This window comes from Oryctolagus cuniculus, chromosome 11 (assembly GCF_051225735.1).
Source record: "Oryctolagus cuniculus isolate XC-2025 breed Fujian yellow rabbit chromosome 11, ASM5122573v1, whole genome shotgun sequence".
NCBI classification, from domain to species: Eukaryota; Metazoa; Chordata; class Mammalia; order Lagomorpha; family Leporidae; genus Oryctolagus; species Oryctolagus cuniculus.
The window spans coordinates 83,978,670-84,001,138 of NC_142877.1; the positions used below are offsets into that span (position 1 = coordinate 83,978,670).

General features: G+C 41.0%; 1 protein-coding gene across 6 annotated transcripts in view; it reads left to right on the plus strand.

Moving 5' to 3' along the window:
• Nucleotides 1-22,469, plus strand: part of ACSS3 (acyl-CoA synthetase short chain family member 3) — a 371,082-nt gene that overhangs the window by 181,093 nt on the left and 167,520 nt on the right. For 4 of the 6 annotated variants that reach the window (XM_008256845.5, XM_089307515.1, XM_089307516.1 and 1 more), the window contains one exon: nucleotides 21,521-21,665. In XM_008256845.5, the coding sequence (XP_008255067.2) occupies nucleotides 21,534-21,665 (132 nt within the window). In that variant the 5' untranslated portion in view covers nucleotides 21,521-21,533. Of the gene's footprint in view, nucleotides 1-20,975; nucleotides 21,090-21,520; nucleotides 21,666-22,469 lie in introns of all 6 variants that reach the window. The other 2 variants (XM_089307518.1, XM_089307519.1) reach the window with 1 other exon arrangement.

The window sequence follows — 22,469 nt, forward strand, 5'->3', positions numbered from 1 at the left end:
ATTTACTTGAAAGAGTTACATAGAGAGAAAAGGAGAGGCAGAGAGAGAGATCGATCGATCTTCTATCTGCTGGGTCACTCCCCAGATGGCCGCAACAGCTGGAGCTGCGCTGATCCTGGAGCCAGGAGCTTCTTCTGGGTCTCCCATGTAGGTGCAGGGGCCCGAGAACTTGGGCCATCTTCTACTGCTTTCCCAGGCCATAGCAGGAGCTGGATCGGAAGTGGAGCAGCAGGGACTCGAACTGGCACCCATATGGGTTGCCAGCACTGCAGGTGGCAGCTTTACCCACTTTAATATAGCGCCAGTTTTAAGTTGTAAAAATATAAAAACAATGTCATAACAAGAAGAAAAAAGTATTTTTGCTCATTAACAAGGCAGCTTTCATTTTCATGTTTAACAAAATAAGGAATCACAGGTGATATGGACTACCTTGTCATTACTTTCTGAAAATATGGGTAATAAAATCCACTTTATTTTATCATCAGCTCTATTCTGAATCACCTTTGATTATTGTATGGATAATTAGAGCACACAGTTTGTCATTTTGGTGAACACTGGCCATTTTTAACTAATAACTCCTTTAAGAAAAAAGAATAGACTAGTTTTAATTTTATCTTATGGGTCTGGAGTTTTTCATTCTTAGCGGTGCTAACAAACAGGAAGGTGAATAAAAGACTACAAAAGAGAACAAAGAGAAGTAATGGGCTTGGTTTGCACCAGCTGGATAATAAGCTCTTGGATAATTAAGTGGGCTGTACTGTCTTCAGTGTCAGTATAAAATGCTTCATCCATGAGCGTTGTGAGTAGACCATGGTGGCGGACTGGCAAAGAAGCAGCGAAGATGGAGTTTCTGACATAGTCCTCAGAAAATTTTGAGGATAAGGCTAAGAAAAAAAGGCATAGTAAATATTTTATCTACTTTGTTAACCCTTTAAGTTGTGATCAGTAGCGTCTTATTAGTATACTTAGATTTGTCTTTGTGAATGTGTATATGTGGTGTTCGTGTCTGTGTGTAAGGCTGTTTTGGTGAGAGGGGAACGTAGGAAGTTAAATGGAGATGCAGTTTGGCTTAATTATTCTCCAGAAGAACCTAGTTATAAGTTCCCACTTCATTTCTCTTAAATATTTAAAGAATAAATAAAGTAAAATCTTAGACACTTAACCGTGAGCTTTCTAGAATCTTTTTAAATTCCTTAGTTTTTAATTTCTGGTGCTACTGCCGGAATTTATAGGGCAATATACCTGATATAACAGGCAAAAAAAAAAAAAAAAAAGACTTCAGATGAAATACCTCAGGAATGTGCTTGTAGTTGACACTGTATTGCATTATTCAGTCGCTGCACTGCTGTTGAACTGTTTTCTGTTCACAAACTGGGGCTGTGAAAGTCCTGAACAAGAAAGGTTTCCTGTTTAAGCTGCTGTAACTTTTCTGACTGTGGATCCTCATTCCCTCTTAGGCAGATATTTATAGATCCTTGAATGCTTTTGGGATGACTGTTCCAAGGTATCCTGCAGCTTTCCTGACAACTCCTCACTCTCTGTCCTGCTAAGAACTGTAGTCCATTTCTGCTGTTGGTAGAACTGGCTGCTACTGTATCTAGCACTTCAACCACCGGATCCACGACCACCAGCACGGCAATGGTGTGAACTTCCTCCACCAATGCTGTCGCTTTTCATGAGTCTGTAATTTTGATTGCTCTTGTCCACTGTGACTTCCAGAATCGCTGTAGTTTCCACCACTACCATAGTTACCTCCAGAATTTCCTCCTCCATTGGTTACATCGTATTCTCCTCCTCCCCCATAACCACCACCTAGGTTTCCATATCCTAGTCGACTACCATCGTAGCCTCCTCTGCTTATTGTAACCAGGACCACTGCCACACTTGCCACCATCACCTCCAAAACCGTTATATCCGCCATCACCTCCTCCATAACTTCCTCTGCTGAAACTGCCTCCACCACCCTCAGCCTCCTCTTCCACTGAAATTTCTACCACGGCCAAAATTCCATCACCTCCGAAGTTTCTTCCATGACCCATAAAGTTGCTGGCTCCACCTCTATGGCCTGTTAGTGATCCAGCAGCAGACTGTGTCTCTTGTTTAGAAAGGGCCTTTTTCATTTCACAGCTGTGTCGGTTAATGTGTGGTATTTCTGAACAACAATATTGTTAACTATCCTCATGAAAACTTACAAAAGCAAATTTTTTCCCCACTCTGCTTTCAAAAACAATTGATGCTCTCTGTGTATCTCCTGCAGTTGCATATTCTTCATAGAAATGATCTTAGAATAATCTGCAAGACTCAAAAGGAAACAAAAAACTTTTTAGACATTCTAAAATGATTAGTCCCTCTTTACTAAGAGCATATATTCAAAATCTATCTGGATGCAGGTTAACTGTTGAGCAGAATGAGTTAGTTCATGTGGCATGTGTCTTCAGGGAGCCTTAGATGTAGAGGAGAGGTTATCAGAACATGGCAGTGTGTCATTCTGCTGTTAGCACTTTAAAGAGAAAGAAATGAACAGCTAAGCAGAAGATGTCAAATGAAAATAGGAAAAACACACAGCTCTATAATGCTCAGGTTCAGGGAACATTACTTTTAATCCTTATCCAATTCTTTGCTCTTAGCCATTTCTCCTGAACCAGAGTAAGATAATGGCATGCAAACATGTTGGATTCTTCCTCCCCTGTATGGTGCTGTGGCTGCTGTTAGCCTTTCCCTCACCCCCTTTCCTTTCCTCATCATTCATCACCATTAACATCAGGGTTTTGTCCCAGAGGCATTGTCTTTTCCCTGCAATGCAGATAGCTGGCATTGGAGGACACATCCTCCTTTTTGCCTACTCCAAATTTTCTCAATAATTCTGAAGTTTCTTCAGGTACCCTCCTTAGGCCCTTGAGGGCATCCTTGATTGTGGGTCTTATTTTACAGAAAACTGCTCTTGTTGGATGAGCTCATTATGACTTCCTTCCAAGCTTTATTTATTTATTTGAAAAGCAGAGTTACAGAGAGGGAGAGACAGAGAAATCTTCCATCCAGTGATTCATTTCCCAGATGGCCACAGTGGCTGGGGCTGGGCAAGCCAAAGCCTGGAGCTTCTTTCAGGTCTCCCATGTAGGTAGCAGGGGCCCAAACACTTGGGCCATACTGCACTGCTTTCCCCAGGCCATTAGCAGGGAGCTGGATCGGAAGTAGAGCAGCCAGGATACCCACCTGCACCCATATGGGAAGCCAGCATCGCAGGAGGCAGCTTTCCACAGTGTGCCACGATGCTGCCCCCCCCCTTTATTTCTGATGTCTTCCCTAGCCTATGTCAGTGTGGCTATGAGTAATTCTGTCATTTTCTGTAACATTATGAACATAGCTGTCCTGATACACATAAAACATTATGAATTATCCACTGTTTATATGCACTATTTCTGAATTGCTTTTTCTCCCATTTCTACCTCCCCTGAATGTGTGGTTAGGGAACCTTGTTCCTAAGAATGTTCTAAGTGTTAAAATGAAAAGAGCTGAGTAAAGTAGTTTGATGTTCCTTAAAAATGCTTTTGGGGGCTGGCATTGTGGTGCAATGGGTTAAGCTGATGATGCTTACAACATCAGCATTCCATATCTGAGTGCTTGTTTGAGTCCCAGTTGTTCTCCTGACAATTCATGCTGATGCACCTGGGAAAACAACACACAATGGCCCAAGTATGTGCCCCCCTGCTGCCCATGTAGAAAACCTGGGTGGAGCTCCTGCCTCCTGGCTTTGGGCTGAAGTGGTCCAGGACATTGGGGCCATTTGGAGAGTGAATCAGTGGTTGAGAAGAGCTCTATTTCCACCCCGCTCTCTCACTCTGCCTTTTAAATAATTCGGTCATTAAAAAAGTCTGCTTTTAAATTTGTTACTTAGCATTGTGTTTGACTTAGAGAACTTCGGTTGCAAAATCTAAATGTTTTGAATTTATTTTTTGACCCCTTAATTCTAACTTACCTTGCCACCTTTTGACATTAAATCAAATCCTATTGCTTTTCATTTCAGTTCTCTTTGTTTCTTCCTCCTACGTTTTCTTCTAGAACTCAAGTAACAAAGTGTTGTCCTTCCCTTCTCTGCATTTACTGTTAGGCATGACTCACAACCCGAGAACCTGTAAGAGCATCCATTCATGCCTTTTCTCTTCATGACAGTGGATTCAGTTCAGATAACAGGTATTGATTTCCTGAAAGCCTTTCTTTGTATTCTTTTTCCTGTTGACTGCATTTCTCACCATTACAAATTCACTCAGTTTAATCCAAGATGCTCTGGCAGGAGTGCGATGTCTGTGGACTGTCCTTTCACGGCTAGAGGGGCAGTCTGTGGCCAGAGCACCTGTGAGGGGTTTGAAGGATACATACTCGTGTAGAAAAGGTACAGATAAAGAATCTCTCTCTCTCTCTCTCTCTCTCTGTGTGTGTGTGTAGTAGTGTTCTCTGTAAAAAATATTTTCTTTCCTCCCAGAAAGGAGCGCATTCCAAGTACTTTTACGAAAACAATGTCCCTAGTGGTTAGATTAACATAAGGTTATTATGCTGCTCCAAGTAAGCAATTACCCAATTTGGAGGGTTTCCTGGAACAGTTAGTTGATATTGCCCAAGGCCAAGTATCTGCAATTTAGATGGGATGCCACTGTGTGAATACAGTGAGATGATGTCCTCTCAAAAATGCTGAAAGCCCTCTCTGTTTGTGTGCAATAGTAGTCTTTTGAGCTAGTCATTGTTTGTGCTGAGGTTGACCCTTTACCTCGGGAGGCTTTTCCTTATCTGTGTTAATGTGGCAGAAGAGTACTATTTCAATGCACAGTCATTCACACTTGCAGGCTTTTATTTAAAACTAATAATTGAGCATTTGCTGTGTGCCATTAATGAGCTAGCTAGCACATGATCTCTGAAATAGTCTGGGAGAGCACCAGGATTACTTAGATCAGCACACAGACACTGAAAGCTGAAAATGTACCTTGGAGGCAGAAAACACGGGGTTCCGCCTGCCCTGTGTTTTATGACCTGGCTGGTTACTTGACCTCTCAGTGCTCTCTTGTGTGATATTCTTCCTCAAAGAATATTGTGTGGATTCAGTTATTTACTGTATATAATTTTCCTAACTCAGAACTTGGCCCAATTTTGGTGATTATAAAATATTCTCTTTCCTACTTAAACTATTTTTTAAGTCTTGTCCTGGGTTTCTCCAGATGGGACATAAATCTGACATCCACAGACAATAAAAACTCCAGTTTTCTTTAATGCTGCCCTTCCTCTGATTTTAATTCTCTTTCTTTCTCTCTTTCTTTCTTTTTCTTTTTCTTTTTTTTTTTTTGACAGAGTTAGACAGAGAGAAAGGTCTTCCTTCCGTTGGTTCACCCTCCAAATGGCCGCTATGGCCGGCGCGCTGCCCTGATCCGAAGCCAGGAGCCAGGTGCTTCCTCCTGATCTCCCACGCAGGTGCAGTGCCCAAGCACTTGGGCCATCCTCCACTGCCTTCCCGGGCCACAGCAGAGAGCTGGACTGGAAGAGGAGCGACTGGGACTAGAACCTGGGGTGCTGGCGCCGCAGGCGGAGGATTAGCCTATTGAGCCACGGCGCCAGCCCTGATTTTATTCTTGATGATTATTTTCCATAACAACTCCTCCTTCCTCGTGTTTTCCTTCCCAAGCATGATTTCTTAGACTACTCAGTGGTCCCTAAATGATCCCATGCCTTGTTTTTCTCTCAAGTGTCACATTCATGCTGCTCTCCAGAGGTTCCTCCTGAAATGATTTTCTGAGCAGGTCATGCCCCTGCTCCAGACTTTTAATGGCCTTCTGTTCCTTAATAGGGCATTCAAGGTATTTACAGTGAACTCTGAGCTTGTTTTTGTTGCCTTAGCTCATGGATGCCCTCATCCCAAACATACATCTTGTTTCACAAGCAATAATGCAGCTGCTGATCTAAAACAGAAACTTAACGTTGTCCTGTGGGTATCTTTGTCCTACTTTAAAAGCAAAACAGCAATAATTTTCTGTCTCTTGTTTTTAAGATTTATTTATTTATCTGAAAGCAGAGTTAAGTGAGAAAGAAGGTGAGATAGAGGAAGATCTTCTATCCTCTGGTTCACTCCCAAAGTGGCTACAACAGGCAGGGCTGTGTCAGGCTGAAGCCAGGAGCTTCTTCCTTGTCTCCCATGTGGGTGCAGGAGGCCAGACACTTGGGACTCTTACCAGTGCCCATATGAGATGCCAGTGCTGCAGGCTGTGGCTTAAACCACTGTGCCACAAGTGCCAGCCCCGATAACAATTTTCAGTCTCTCTCTTTGCGGTTTACTTCACTTTTCACTCTTCTCCGTGAAAGCCAGATTCGCACAAGCTGAATAGAAGCCAGGATGCTCCTCTCCCTGCACACCTACCTGCTCTCCGTGTGTCAGTACTCCAATTTCTCCTGCCCCTGTGTCCCTCCATCCACTGCAGGATGGGGCCAGTCCTCATCTCTACCCAAATTGTTTTCCCAAAGATCATGAGCATGGATTTGTTTACTTCAGCTTGTTTGTATGTCCTTGACTTATTTGCTTTCTCCTTAATATTTTACTCTGGGGACCATGCTACCTTCTTGACATTTTCTTAAATTGTGTGGTCCAGTATGGCACCCAGTGACCATATGTGGCTATTTAAGTTTTATTACTGTAATTACAATTGAACAAACTCAGTTCCTCAGATGCTTCAGCTAAATATGGCTGTGGAACAAATCAGAGTGACTAACATGACTGAGGAACTAAATTTAACATTTTAGTTCATTTTAATGAATTTTAAATTTAGATAGCTACCTGTGGCTGATGGTTACCACAGAGAGCAGCTGGAATGCAGAACATTGCCATTGTCAGAGAAATTTTTACTAGACAGGTCTACTCGAGAGAAGAGGTTGGGGAAGCTTTTCTTTAAAGGGCTGGATGGTAAATGCTTTTGGCTTTTGGGCCAATAAGCTCCATTGCAACTGACTCTACTGCTAGAGAGCCAACCAAAGTAACTTACAGAGAACATATATAAACAGTTGAGCATTGCTATATTCCAATAACATTTTCTTAAAGATTTATTTATTTGAGGGGCTGGTGCTGTGGCTCACTGGTTAATCCTCTGCCTGCGGCGCCGGCATCCCTTATGGGTGCCAGGTTCTAGTCCCGGATGCTTCTCTTCCAGTCCAGCTCTCTGCTGTGGCCCGGGAAGGCAGTGGAGGATGGCCCAAGTGCTTGGGCCCTGTACCCGCATGGGAGACCAGGAGGAAGCACCTGGCTCCTGGCTTTGGATCGGCGTAGCGCCAGCCATGGTGGCCATTTGCGGGGTGAACCAATGGAAGGAAGACCTTTCTCTTTGTCTCTCTCACTGTGTAACTCTGTCAAATAAATTTTAAAAAAAAGATTTATTTATTTGAAAGGTAGAGTTAGAGAGAGAGGGAGAGACAGAGAGAGAGTGAGATATTCATCTGCTGTTTCACTCTGCAGGTGGACACAATAGCCAGGGTTGGGCCAAGCAGAAGCTAGTAGCTTCTTCCAGGTCTGCCACATGGGTGGCAGGGACCCAAGCACTTGGACCATCTTGAGCTGCTTTCTCAGGGAGCTGGATTGGAAGTGGAACAGTTGGAACACAAACTGTCTCTTATATGGGATGTCGGCATCATAGGCTGTGGCTTAATCTACTGTGCCACAGTGCAGCTGCTCTGATAACATTTTATCTACACAAATAGGCTGTGGACAAGATTTGGCATTTGGTCCCGAATTTGCTGAGCACTGTTGTAAACGCTTTTAAAATATTATTTTCATTTATTTGAAAAGCAGAGAAATAGAGAAACAGAGATCTTATATCTTCTGGTTCATTCTCCAAATAGCATCCAACAGTTGGAGCTGGGCTAGGCTTTAGTCAGGAGCCAGGAGCTCAATTCACGGATCCCATATGGGTGGCAGGGAACCAAGGCCTTGAATCTGCTGCCTTCCAGGGTATGCATTAGCAGGAAGCCAGGATTGGAAGTAGAGCTGGAACTCAAAGACGGGGACTCTGATATGGGATGCAGGTATTCCAAGCAGACCTGTAAGTCATACACTGACACCAGCCCCCAAAACCTTGCTTTCTTCTATATCATCTACTTCTCTCTCACATTTCTCTGAAATTTTCCATTTTCAGCCTTTGGTATTGTTCATATTCCTTCCTCTTTTCCATCTTCATTATTACCACAGCACTTCATTATTGCCAAAATAAATCTCGAAGCAGTCTCCCTCCTATTAGATCCTGCTGCAGCTCATTTTACCTAGTGCTTCACAACTGTGCCTTCATAACTCACCTGAGCCAGGTTCTTCTTCTGTAAATGTGGGACAGAACAGTAGCTGGACACAGTTATGGCAAGGGGTCAATGAAATGTCTTTAAGATTATGCTCTTAGAAGGAGGCATAGAATACTCGTCTTAATCCATCAACACAGGATAGTGGTAGATACCAGAGCCCGACTACCCAACATCCAGCCTCAGTGTATTACTCATGTCATGTGACCCTGGGCTAGGACGCTAAGCTTGTCTGACCTGTTTCCTTGTCTGTAAAATGGTGGTGGTTTTGGCACACTTAACTCTCAGAGTGTTTATGGATTAAATATATTTTTGGTTAATGCTCATAGCTTTGTTATCAGCTGTGTTCCATGTTGTTGGCTTTTTAGAAATTTATAGGAAATATAGAGAAGAATTATCTGTACATGTCTCAGATTGGAGTTCTTATGTTTTGGTCTTAAAGTCCAGGCCTTTACATTACAAGTATATTTTAAAAGGTTTGTGGAGGCCAGCGCTGCGGCTCACTTGGCTAATCCTCCGCCTGCGGCGCTGGTACCCGGGTTCTAGTCCTGGTTGGGGTGCCGGATTCTGTCCCTGTTGCTCCTCTTCCAGGCCAGCTCTCTGCTGTGGCCCCGGAAGGCAGTGGAGGATGGCCCACGTGCTTGGGCCCTGCACCTGCATGGGAGACCAGGAGAAAGCACCTGGCTCCTGGCTTTGGATTGGCACCATTTGGAGGGTGAACCAACGGCAAAGGAAGACCTTTCTCTCTCTCTCTCTCTCTCTCTCACTCTCACTCTCTCACTGTCTTAACTCTGCCTGTCAAAAAAAATTAAAAAAAAAAAAGGTTTGTGGAAAAATGGAATTAAAAGGTACATTTATTTTGGGACAAAAATATTTTGAATTTCATGCGTAGTGTTTTTCATATATACGCATTTTCTCATGAATTTTTATGGAAAACATGCATGGATTTCAAAACTTTGGCACTCAAACTTCTAATTCCACTTTCTATGAAATTTTGAAGTAACCATGCATATGACATTCTTTTACCACTCGCCAGCTCCTTAATACCTTCCCTGAATTAGAATTAATCTCCTTTAGCTCCATGCTTTGATCATGCTTAGTTTATATTTCAGTAAGTTTGTCACATTTTGCTTCTTATTATAGTCTGCAAACTGGTCTTCACTCAGAGTGTGGAACACATTTCCAGTTACGATTTTTCCCATCCCTTCTTAATCCCAGGTCTAATCAACAAAAAATTATTGTTGAATTTATTTCATTGAAACACTTTGGAGGAGGAGAAGTAGTATTATTAAATTTTTATTTGATGGAGTGGAGCAGAGGGAAAGAGGGAGGGAGGGAGGAAGGGGGGAGGAGAGAGAGAGAGCAAACAAGCAAGAGAGAGAGAGAATATGAAGCTTGTGTTTGCTGATCCCCATCCCAAATGCGGGTGACAGCTGGGGCCAGGGGGATCCAGGAACTCCATCATGTCAGTTACAGGGGTGGCAGGGACCCAAGTATGTGAGCCATCTCCTGCTCTTTCCCAGGGTGTGCGTTAAAAGGAAGCTGCAAGCAGAGGTGGACTTGATCCTAGGCACTCGGGTGGAGAATGTGAGTGTCACAAACAATAGCTTAACCTGCTGTGCCACAGTGCCTGCTCCCAAAAATCATTATTGGTGGATAATATCAGGAGTTACAATCTCTTCAAGGCTGTTTATGAGAAAGCTTTTTTTAAATAAATGTGTGTGTGTGTATATATATATATATATCTTTATTACTATTTTGAATGTAGATAATCAAATGTAACTTTAATCTTTACTTTTTTTTCCTAATATGTTGGCTTTGGTTTCATTTAACTTTAGAAAAAAGTGTATAAACTACTTGTTTTAAATTGTTACGAATTGAAGACACTATTAGAAGTTTGTCAAGGAAAGAAAAGACACTAGTATTTTAGAAAGGAAGCTCACATGAGAAGATAAATTGTCAGTTTGCACTTCCCTGTTATTTAAAATTAAATATTTAAAAAGTAATAAAAAGTAAATATTTAAAAAGTACAGGGAGAATTATAGCATTGTGACTACTCAATATGGTGTGTTGGAGGACCATTTCCATAGTTATTTCAGGAAAAGTGAAATATGAAAGTTTCTGAGTTTCATATGATAGGCCACACTGACGGAAATATTAATTTGTGTTATTGGAATGAGAAAAGGTAGTGGAATTGAGGTAAACATTTTGTACTTGACCATTTCAATTTTCTGTAGCTGAGCTATGAAAGTCACAGATTAAGTGCCATCAATTTCTTCTGCTGGAAAAAGTATTTTTGGTAGTGCTGGAGTTTTATTGCCTTTTAAAGTATATGAACAAGAAGTATATATTTAAATTACAAAGAGGGTGGTTTTTGGCCTGGTGAGTGAGATACCAGTTGGGACTTCACCTGTGTTCTGTGTTGGAGTATCTGGGTTTAATTTCCAGCTTCAGCTCCTGATTCCAGCCTCCAGCTATTACAGACCCTGGGAGGCATCATTCGATGGCTCAGTTTGTTGCATCCCTATTGCCCATGTGTGAGACACGGGTTGGATTCCTGGCTCCTGGCCCAAGCACTGTGTATAGTCCTTGCTGTTGTAGACACTTAACACATGAACCAGCGAATCCGAGTGCCCTTTTTCTGTCTCTCTGATTTTCTCCCTTTCTGTCTGTCTGCCTCTCAAATAATAATGATACAAAAGAATTAGTTTTCAGTAAAGGGCAGGTTGTAAACTGGTGGTGATGGGAAATTGATGAGAACAGAGAATTAGGGAGATGTTTGCTGACAGTTTCTCCTTACGCCCAGCGTTCAAGACAGCCATGGAGCATATTGGGCTTTCGCTGTCTTCAAACCCCTTTGGACACACATCCACATTCACTGAATTGGCCCAGTGTGGAGGCCAAATTCATGTCCCAGTCAAACTTACTTGATGATGAGCAAGGCCTAAGGTTGAGCTAAAGTTAATATTAGGAAAGACAAGCCGGCGCCGTGGCTCAATAGGCTAATCCTCCACCTTGCGGCGCCGGCACACCGGGTTCTAGTCCCGGTTGGGGCGCCGGATTCTGTCCCGGTTGCCCCTCTTCCAGGCCAGCTCTCTGCTATGGCCAGGGAGTGCAGTGGAGGATGGCCCAGGTGCTTGGGCCCTGCACCCCATGGGAGACCAGGAAAAGCACCTGGCTCCTGGCTCCTGCCAGGATCAGCGCGGTGCGCCGGCTGCAGCGGCGGCCATTGGAGGGTGAACCAACGGCAAAGGAAGACCTTTCTCTCTCTGTCTCTCTCTCTCACTGTCCACTCTGCCTGTCAAAAAAAAAAAAAAAAAAAATATTAGGAAAGACAGAGAATATTCAGGTAGGCTAAATTGAAGGACAAAAACAATCAAATTTGAGCAAGAGTGCCTGCCAAGACTGAAGCCAGGCTTTTATGTGAGATGTAAGCTAGCAGGCTGATTGAGAAAAGGGTAAGATGAAATAGAGAATTATCTTGAAGAAGTCAGCCTAGAAGGGATGGGAGAGCTTTCCCCTCTGCAGGTTCCCTTCAGAGCACCCTCTGCTTCTCCTCCGAGAGCTCAGGCTCTAGTGTGTATCTGTCAGGGTGTGCCTCTGACTCCTTGTCAAGGACACAGAACCTTAGTGAAGAGTGTCGGTGTGCGGACAGCTACTTAAAGTTACTACCATTTCACTTGCCAGGAATGTGTATCTCTGCCTTCTAAGTTATAGAATACGATGTTTTTGAAGTGTTTGTATTTGTCAAAATTGATGGATCTTGGAGCCTGTGCTGTGATGCAGTGGGTTAGAACCCCGGCCTACAATGGACCCTAGTTTGAGTTCCAACTGCTCCGCTTCTGATCCAGCTCTCTGCTATGGCCTGGGAAAGCAGTAGAGGATGGCCCAAGTCCTGGGGTTCCTGCACCCATGTGGAAGACTCAGAAGAAGCTCCTGGCTTTGGATCGGCGCACTCCAGCCATTGCACCCATTTGGGGAGTGAACCAGAGGTTGGAAGACCCCCCCATCCCCGCCTCTTCTTTCTCTGTCTCTCTCTTTGTGTCTACCTCTCACTGTAGCCTATGATGTCAGCATCCCATATGTGTGCCGGTTCTAGTCCTGGCTGCTCCATTTCTGATCCAGCTCCCTGCTAATGGCCTGGGAAAAGCATTAAAGATGGCCCAAATACTTGGGCTCCTGTCTGCCATGTGAGAGACCTGGATGAAGCTCCTGGCCCAGCACTGGCCTTTGCAGCCATCTGGAGAGTGAACCAGCTGATGGAAGATCTCTCTCTTGCTTTCTGTCTGTATTCTCTCACTCTCTGACTTTCAAATAAATAAATAAATCTTTTAAATAATTAAAAAAACATAATGCCTCAGACAGCGTAAATTAAAAAAATGGAATTTCCTTTGGCTCATAGGGCTGAATATCCCAGGTTGAGGGGCTGCATCTAGTGATGAGCTTCTTGCTGGTTGGTAGCAAAAGACTGGAAGCCCTTTGTATCTCATCTGGTTGATTTGACACTTCTTATTAAGCCACCAGGTTTCATTTGTGAGGATTCTACTCTGATAGATTTATCTAATCCTAGTCGATTAATAAGAAGGCTCACAATAAAACCTCTCAATTAGACTCTGAAATGAATTCAAGCTCAGAGGCAGGCAGGAATTAAAAAGGGGACATGGATGTTTGGATGTTTAATTAGGACATAACCATACACACTCCTCTCCTACACACACTTACACATAAGTCACACTAAGTTTTACTACCTACCTCTAAATGTTACAATTGGATTAAATTTCCATCTTCTTAATACCTCACAATGGTGGTTAAACTCCACCTTGTATTTCAGAGGGACCAAACTATGTGGAAACTGCAGCACTTGTGTTATTTTTGTGGTCATGTCACAGACCAGAGCAAGCCACGTGGCCATGCCTCACTTCGTATGACTATGAGTGTCATCTTAAAAGTGCCTGGGCCACTGCAATCATGGTGGCCAGCAGAAATGAGGATTATAGGATTATAGTAGGTCTATCTTAGTTATTTGAAGCCTCTGTGTAAGTGTTTACTGTTGGCTGTTGTCTAGCTGCTTGCCATTGACTCTGGTGAGAAAATCATAAGAAATGTTTATGGTTTTGGCTGGTGCTGCATCTCACTTGGCTAATCCTCCTCTTGCGGTGCCAGCACCCCAGGTTCTAGTCCTGGTTGGGGCACCGGCTTCTGTCCTGGTTGCTCCTCTTCCAGTCCAGCTCTCTGCTGTGGCCCGGGAGTGCAGTGGAGGATGGCTCAAGTTTGGGCCCTGCACCCATGTGGGAGACCAGGAGGAAGCACCTGGCTCCTGGCTTCCGCCTGGCTGTGGTGGCCATTTTAGGGGTGAACCAACGGAAGGAAGACCTTTCTCTCTGTCTGTCTCTCATTGTCTAACTCTGCCTGTCTAAAAAAAAAAAAAAAGTTTATGGTTTAAAAGTATCTTAAAATTTAATTTCGATGTAGAAAGTGTAAGAAATCATTTTTTATAAGAAAACTTAAAAATGATGTTTCTACTCAATCTTTTTTATGGTATTTATACTGATTCTGGGATAATAGATTCAGTCAGTTAAAAAGCCAAGTAAACTAGACTATTAAAACATGTAAAAAATATTATTTAACCAACCATTTAATACATAAAATCAATAGCATAGAAATTTTATTATATAAAATGTAGACTACCCCTTTTCCATCATTGCTCCCAGTTAAGAGTTTACCTTTATTAATACTTTGCTGTATTTTGGTTCATATGCCTTTCTGTGCTTGTATATGACACATAAACACACAAGCAACTTGCTTTGGCTAAGTTAATGGTTCATTTTAGACATTGTTCCATATGATAATTTTTATTGTCTTAATGATTTCATGATGCTGCATAAAATTCAAAATCTTGATAGACACTGATGATAAGCCTTCCTCATTTATTTGCTTACCCGTAGTACATGTGAATGTTGATTTCTCTTTATTCTCACTAACACTGTGTACAATATCGTTACATCAATTTGATAGGAAAAATTGCATCTTGTTATTATTTGAATGTACATTTTCTTGATTGCTCCTAAGATTGGCCATGATTTTTAGTACTTACCATTTTCAATTGATATCATATAAAGATTTGTGCCTGTTTTGTATTGATTTATGGTGTACTTTAAACATATTACTGAAGTTGCAAATACAGCTTTTCTCTTTATATATGTTGAAAATATGTTATTTTCATATCCTAACCTTGAATTGTGTGTTTTCTTCCTTCCCTCTTCCTCTTTCCTTTTTTTCTTGTGTGACTATCTATTATCTACCTATATATTACCTATTTATCTATACGCATACACATGAATATGTTCATCTGAGTGTCAAGATGCAGGTAGCTTAGTGGAATATATTTCAGAATCTTAGTTAAGTTCTTTCTTTTCTGGTCAATACAAACAAGTTTTGATTACTAGAGTTCTGGTTGGCGAAGGAGAGAAGATTTCCAGGTGTTAATAGTAAGTAGGGTTTCTAGGTCTTGGGTAAGTTACACAGATAAATCTTCTACATGATCACCCATGCAGAAAGTCTCCCATCTCGGAAAGATGCATTCTAGGCCAGTAAAACTTAGTGTGACTTATGTGTCAATGTGTGTGTGTGTGTGTGTGTGTGTGTGTATGTGTGTAGGGGAGGAGTATGTAAGGCTTATGTCCTAATTAAACATCCAAACACCCATGTCCCCTTTTTATTCCTGCCTGCCTCAGAGCTTGAGTTCATTTCAGAGTCTACTTGAGAGGTTTTTTTATGAGCCTTCTTATTACCTGATCAGGGTTTATAGTTTCCTCAGGAATGTTGATTGATCTGTTGTGGGTGTATAAATTTTTCTGTATTTTCCTTTTCAAAACTTAACAATATATGAAACATTATGGATTTCTTCTGTATCAGTATACTTGGATCTACCATGTCTTCCATGACTTAGGAATTCAGCAGTTACTCTGTTCTGCTTTATAGATACAGAAATTTTCCACTATCCTGAACTGGTGGTGGCACCTCTGCAGGTTGTTGCGTCATTGCTATCAATTTAGTTTCAGTGTTACATATAATTTTTTTATTGTTGAAATGGAATATGGGGTACATTCAAATTTTTTTAAGCTTTCAGTGGAAGGAATTTCTTTTAGGGGGATGAGATAGGATAAAGAACATGAAGACTTTGATTCTTAACCTGAAAGTTGAGTTGAAAGGTAGAACTATTCATACTGACAGAACATTCCAGTGGTTATATCCAGAAACTATGTAACCATGAAAAAGAATCTGGTATAAATTAGATTTAATACTTATGGGAGGAATGAAGTATCAAAAATGAATGTACTAAAGATTAATCAAAAATTATGCTTGGAAAATTGCTAGTTGATAAATAAGCATAGTTGTATTTATATATCATCTCACACATGTAATTTAATGCATATGTATGATATGTAGTATATAGCAGATATTACATGCAGATTTCATATATATGTATACATTATTGGACCACTTTAGGAATCAATGTAGAAGACTACATCAGAAGAGGATAGTCAGAATTATTCCTGGGGAAAAATGCAAAGAAAAATAATCTTAATGAGTACATACAAATATAAAATATTTTTATGTCAGGAAGCATCATTAATTAAAATTAGTGAATAAATGAGAAAATCATTTATAACTCTGTCAGACCACAGGTTCAGTATCCTATGTAAAGAGCTCTTAAAAATTGTTAAGACATTCTACTTAATATTAATAGCAAAGTACCAAACTGAAAACTATTTTTCACTTTTCAAATCAAAGAAAATTGAAAATAATCTGTGTTTAGAGGAATATGATGAAATGGTCATTCGGGTAATGCTGATGGGAATGTAAATTTATTCAGTATTTCCAGAAAGCAATTTGATTATTCAATTTTAATGTGTCTGTGTGTTTATATGCACATTTGATTGCAGAAATCAAGCCTGCAAATGCGATAAAATAAATGCGACCAACGTTCCTCTACAGGAAGCCTTATCCTAGGATCATATAAAATAATGAGTGTTGTGAAAGATAATTTGCAACAATGTTAGATTAGCTTTCTTATTGAACAGCTGTTAAACAGAAAATTATGCCATCATCAAGCATGATTTTTGAGAATGTGTAAGACCCTTGAAAAATGCTTGTAATGTAATCCTAAACACAGAGACAAAATATTAAACTATCTAAACATTAAGTAATATTTATGTTGAAAGAACAAAAGAAAATACTCCAAAGCATATTTTCTCATTTTCTATAGTAGCGGTAGTTGTTTTATACTCTGGAGAGACAAACCATTTAAAACCTGCCCATTAATATAAAAAGAACCTTGGAGAGACAGCACATAGAAGGCATTCAATTGACCTTTACTGAAATGATCTGACTTAAAATGAAATAAGAATTTTGTCATAATATAGTAATCAAATTCCTGAGCTGGAATGTCCCTTGCAGATCATTTGGTTCAGTCGTATACTGTGAACCAATCTCTAAGTTTAGCCAATTTATATTGGTATAGTCATTATCTGTAACTGCTTCTAGAGTTGTACTAATTTTGTATCTTTTAAAAAAAAGTTCTCCTTGCAAGTCCTTACCCCTTTTGGACTTTTTTTTCTTGCTTGCTCCAAATGATATCTTTAAATTTTAAAAATTTAAGGGTGTTCTTTATATAGACAACCCTGCGGCATCAGTCATTTCAGCATTAAGCTAATCAAAAGTTGCAAGCAATTGGAAAAAAATCGAACTTGTTAATGAGTAGTGCCTGTGAAGTCATGCTCCGCAATGTCGAAGGGCTTAGGGGTACAATGTTGGCGTCATTGGGGTGCTCTGTGGAAGGGATCTGCAGAACAGCCGGGATGGAGAGCTGGTGGGCGTCCAGGACGTGCTGCACTGTCTCTCCGAGGTACTGGTTGATGAGGATGACGCCAGTGTTGTCCCGGCTGAGAACTGCCGGAAAGTGTCTTTGATCTCAGTGATGGTCATGTCCTTCTCCACCACCAGGAAATTAGGGTGGGGGTTCTTGTTAAGCTCCCCGATTCCACCCAGCAGGACACCAGTCACCATGTCCTCCTCTCTGATCACCACTATCAGTTTTCCCCTCCCTCCCATCCTGGTCGCAGTGCAGAGAGGCAACTTACGGATTTGGAAAAAGGAATTCGGTCTGGTGGTCTAACATAGGGATTAAAGCTGTGTTGTAAATCCTTAGACAGGTCCATTTAGATGTTTGTGCAAATTTACAGATTCCCAACAATACTCCAGGACCAATTCATGTCCATTAGCCCCCTGCTGCTCCTGAGGCCACATTCCTTTGGGGCAGGTGTGCCCATCCCTGGCCTGTTTTAGTGTGAGCAGAAACTGCGGCCATGCCTCTAACTAATTTCAGGGGGGTGTGCCCCCCCGCCCTCCGGAGGCACTTACACAGCATCTCTACCATTAGTTAGTTGGGCTGCTCTGAGCAAGTTACTGTTATCAGTCTTCTTGTATATAAAACAAGGTTAATAATAGTACCAACCACATAGGAGGGTGTTATGTTTTGATTAAATGAGTCAGAACACATAAAGTCATGGCCTAATAAATGTCTTTTAGGACTTCCTATTTTGGAGAAAAATAGAGAAATAATATTTCTCTTTATTATTCTGCTAAATATAGTAAAAGGAAACAAAGACATTGTATAGATCAAATACACACGTGAAGATTCAAAGGTCTGGAAATTTTGGGACATGAAGAATGCCATGTAATGAGCTCCCTGAGTTTTCTTTATGCCTCAAGTAGACCACACTGAATGCTGGGGTAGCTGGCAATCCAGAAACACTGAGTAGTGCAAACTGAAAAAGCCCTGACCAAAATGTTGTCTCTGTGACAGAAGAACGAAGAAAGGAGCCGCTTAGCATGGCTGAAAACTTTGAGTTAATAATCCCTGTGAGCTGGCCAAACACTTCAGAAAGTAACCTCTGGCCCCAACACTGTTCTCCTGTAAAATACAGTTCTCTTAGTCAAAACCTGATGGAGATACTAGACATCTACTCCTTCCAGGTTGTAACATGCCCAAGCATCACTGTCTTCTCTGGGGTTATCAGGTAAGTTTATGTGAGAAGTCAGAACTTTGATGCTGATAAAGAGGAAGGTGAGCAGGATGAAGGTTCCTCCTCCTCCTCACCCATACAGGAAGATATTATGGAAGCCCTGTGGGGGCCTGAGCTTGCACCCTAGTCCATCCATAATGAGACATCCTTCAGCTCTAGAGAGTAATAAAGACAACTAGTGATGAACTGAAACTTACTATCCCTGTAATAATGAATTGCCTTCCTGCACATTAGCGCAGTGTCGGAGGAGGCTTGCTAAAATAGAAGTCTTAAATAAGATCTCTAAATAAGCCCCAGAGCCTTCAACGAGAAAAAAAAATCAATAGATGCCAGCACTGAGATGAAATAGACATTAGAATATCTGCCAAGAATTTCAAAGCAGCCCCATAAAAATAGTTCAATAAACAATTATGAACATACTTGAAAGAAATTTAAGTCTCAAAAAAATTCTCATTGAAAAAAATGAAACATATAAAGAAGAAACAAATAGAAATTTAGAACTTAAAAATATAGTAACTGAAATTAAAAAAAGCATAGACTCCATAACAGAATGGGAATGACGGAGGAAGGCTGCTGTAGACTGGAAATCAGTCTGGATGTCTAAAGACTTCGCTTTCAGTGTGACTTTGTCTCAGTCCTCACCAAATGCCCTGGCATTATTCTTTTGAATGTTTAAATGGCATAGTAAAAACTTCCTGGTTAGTCTACCTAGCTACTAAATCCAATACCTTTCGAAAGTGTACTAATATTTTCATTCAAGCAATTACCAACAATTTATTGATTGTCTAACATGGCAAATGCTGTAGTAAGATCCTAAGACTGCAAGGAGAATATGGCTCAGACTTTGCTCAGGAAGGCTGCAGTCTGATAACGCAATACGTAAGGAAGAGGGACAATATTACTATGATGTGATAGGGTAGAGATAGGTGCCCAGGGCCTCAGTGCTGCTCAGGGTGGGTGGGTGGTGCAGCTGAAGGACAGTCACGAAGAATCAGCTGACTGGAGTGAAGGAACAGCGACTTTTCTAGTTCACTTATCCCAGAAGTGTGTGAAGTTGGTTGAAAGGAAGTTAAGCTGTGCAGATGAATGGATTTTGTTATCTAAAGCTTTTTTTCCCTGATTTTGAGAACTATATTAAATGATTTTGTACACCAGTTCACGTGGTAATACTTACACTAAGATAATATTTACACTCTTTAGTAGTGAAGGGAGATGGCTTGAGAAAATGCAGTCCTCTTGTTTTTAGCAAGGTTAGGACGTGGTCTTTGAATGTCAGGTGATCAATGAGAGAACAAACAATTACAGAGACAATTAAGGAGATGTGAAATTATGTATAACTTACTAGATGTGGAAGGTGAGGGGATCGAAATTTTCTTTTGGATTTCTAATTTTAAGAGGTGATTTAACCTATGTCACAATGCGGTCCCGGAATATGGATTTTTGCAGAAAGATCCTGTGGAACACCTTTGCTTATATCTGCAATAGAATACATTACCTTTTTTCTTGATGTCTTGGTTAGTTATGTCACAATTAGGCTATTTGAGTAATCACAAAAATATTCACAAAATAGAACAGTTACCATTTATTTTCATGCATCTGCAGATTGTCATGGGCTGATCTGGGTAGGCATGGCTGTGAGTGTTATCTCAAGTCACGTAGATAGATCTGGCCAGGCTGGTCTCCCTGCTTCTTTTGGTTGATCATTGTACTTACAGATTCTCATTCTGGGTTTTATACTGAGGAGGCAATAGATACACCTGGGAGTCTCTACCTCTGGAGAAGATAAACGTGCAGAAGCAGCAGCCCATTCATGCCGGTGGTTCCCTCTGTGTGCGTCATGTCTGCTGACATTGTGTTAGTCAATCCAGTACGAATATGTGAATGAGCCCCAAATCAAGAGAGATGTTCTCCACTCATTGAGCATGGGGCAAAGGGAATAAAAATATTTTCAGTGGAGGTAGGATAAGAGGAAGAAGTAGTATTTTTGAAGGGATATCCGATCTGTCACACTTGGGGTTTCAGAACCATTGCATTAATTACGCCTTGTGCTATGCTGTAGGTAGTAGGTAGCCACATTGAGTTACTGAAGTGGATAGGGTCATTTGACCTTGAATAAATGATCCTTCCTCCTGCTGTCTTCTGCGTCTATTATTTCTTAATGCTGCCCTTGTATCCTCAGCTGCTTTTAATTCGTTGCTTCATTTCACACAGGACTCTCTGAGTGATGACCTGAAGGTGATATTAAGCTATTTAACAGGACTTTTTCTTTTGGTTTCAATATATTTTTGTATTAATTTGCATTGTTCTGATTTGGGTACTCTGATATTGGGAGAAATGGACCATTACTATACTTGCACATTTTGTGTAAATCTCCTCCTTCTAAAAAATGGCAAATATAAAGTGCTTTTTAAAGAAAAATTAGCTTCATTTCCTTAAAAAGTATCTCCGTGTATCTACATGATAACTAGGTTTCCAAAGGAAGGCATTGATCAAGTAAGAGGTAAAAATACTAAGTTGCAAAGGGTTTTAAAAAACTAATTAACATTTTTATGTGCATCTCCATTCCTTATTCAGATTATGAAGCATTTGAAACATGTAAAAAAATTATTCTTCATGCAATTGGAGAGATTACATTTAATGGAAACAAAAAATACATACAGCTCTTTTAAGGAAGAACTGAATTTTGCAGTAAGTTTGCAGCCTATACCAACATTTCAGTCATGTATCTACCATTTACCCTCTCATAATCTCTCATGCCTCTGAGCTGCCCTTGTATATTCACTTCATCATCATACATTACTTTGGTGCTCTGTACTCTAGTTTGATCTCGAGCAATAAAATCCATGAAGTTGTCAGTTTGAAGTGTGAGGTATATTTTTTCTAGTGCACATCAAAATAAATACATATTTATTAAAATAAAAATACCCTGTACCATCTTAAATATTTAGTTTACAGCTATCATTACCTGGCATACTGTGCACTGAGAAACACTGTTTTAAGGTCAGCTTTGTCAAACTAGAAATATAGTAACTTGGTTAAGCAACTCTGTACTCTGGAAGGAATCATTCATTTTTCTTTTCCAATGACTTTCTTAGTATTTTTTTATTTTTATTTTTCAGGTTTGTGGAAGGAATGCTTAACATTTGTTACAATGCCATTGATCGTCATATTGAAAATGGTAAAGGGGACAAGATTGCTATCATCTATGACAGTCCTGTCACAGATACGAAAGCAACTATTACCTATAAAGAAGTCCTGGAGCAGGTAACAACAAAAGTTTCCCTGTATTGCGAGTCACATAGAAATTACTTGAATAGAATGCATTCTCATTGTGTAGACTTTAATTCTCTAAATGCTTTGACTTGTTACCATGTTTTCCTTTTGATACACATGGGGAGTAAATACAGATTTATAGCCATTTTAGATTTTTTTTTTTTTTTTTTGACAGGCAGAGTGGATAGTGAGAGAGAGACAGAGAGAAAGGTCTTCCTTTTTGCCGTTGGTTCACCCTCCAATGGCCGCCATGGCTGGCATGCTGCGGCCGGCGCACCGTGCTGATCCGAAGGCAGGAGCCAGGTACTTATCCTGGTCTCCCATGGGGTGCAGGGCCCAAGCACTTGGGCCATCCTCCACTGCCTTCCCGGGCCACAGCAGAGAGCTGGCCTGGAAGAGGGGCAACCGGGACAGAATCCGGCACCCCGACCGGGACTAGAACCCGGTGTGCCGGTGCCGCTAGGTGGAGGATTAGCCTATTGAGCCGCGGTGCCGGCCCATTTTAGATAGTTTTTATCCCTTTAATATACATCTCACAGTACTGAAAGACACTCATTTTACAGGGAGAAGTAAGTAAATCTCAAGAACGTGGTTCAGTTTGATCTCCATCCACGTTACCATCACCTTAGTCCAGCTGCTCCTCATTCTTGTACTTCAGAAGCAGCCTCTAAGTGCCTTCCGTATTACCAGCCGCTGCTCCTGGCAAAGGGGACTTTGCAGATTCCTTCCTAAGAATCTGTGTGCTTCTACTTAAAAACTTTTTTTTAAAAACTGCTGGTGTTCAAAAAGACATAT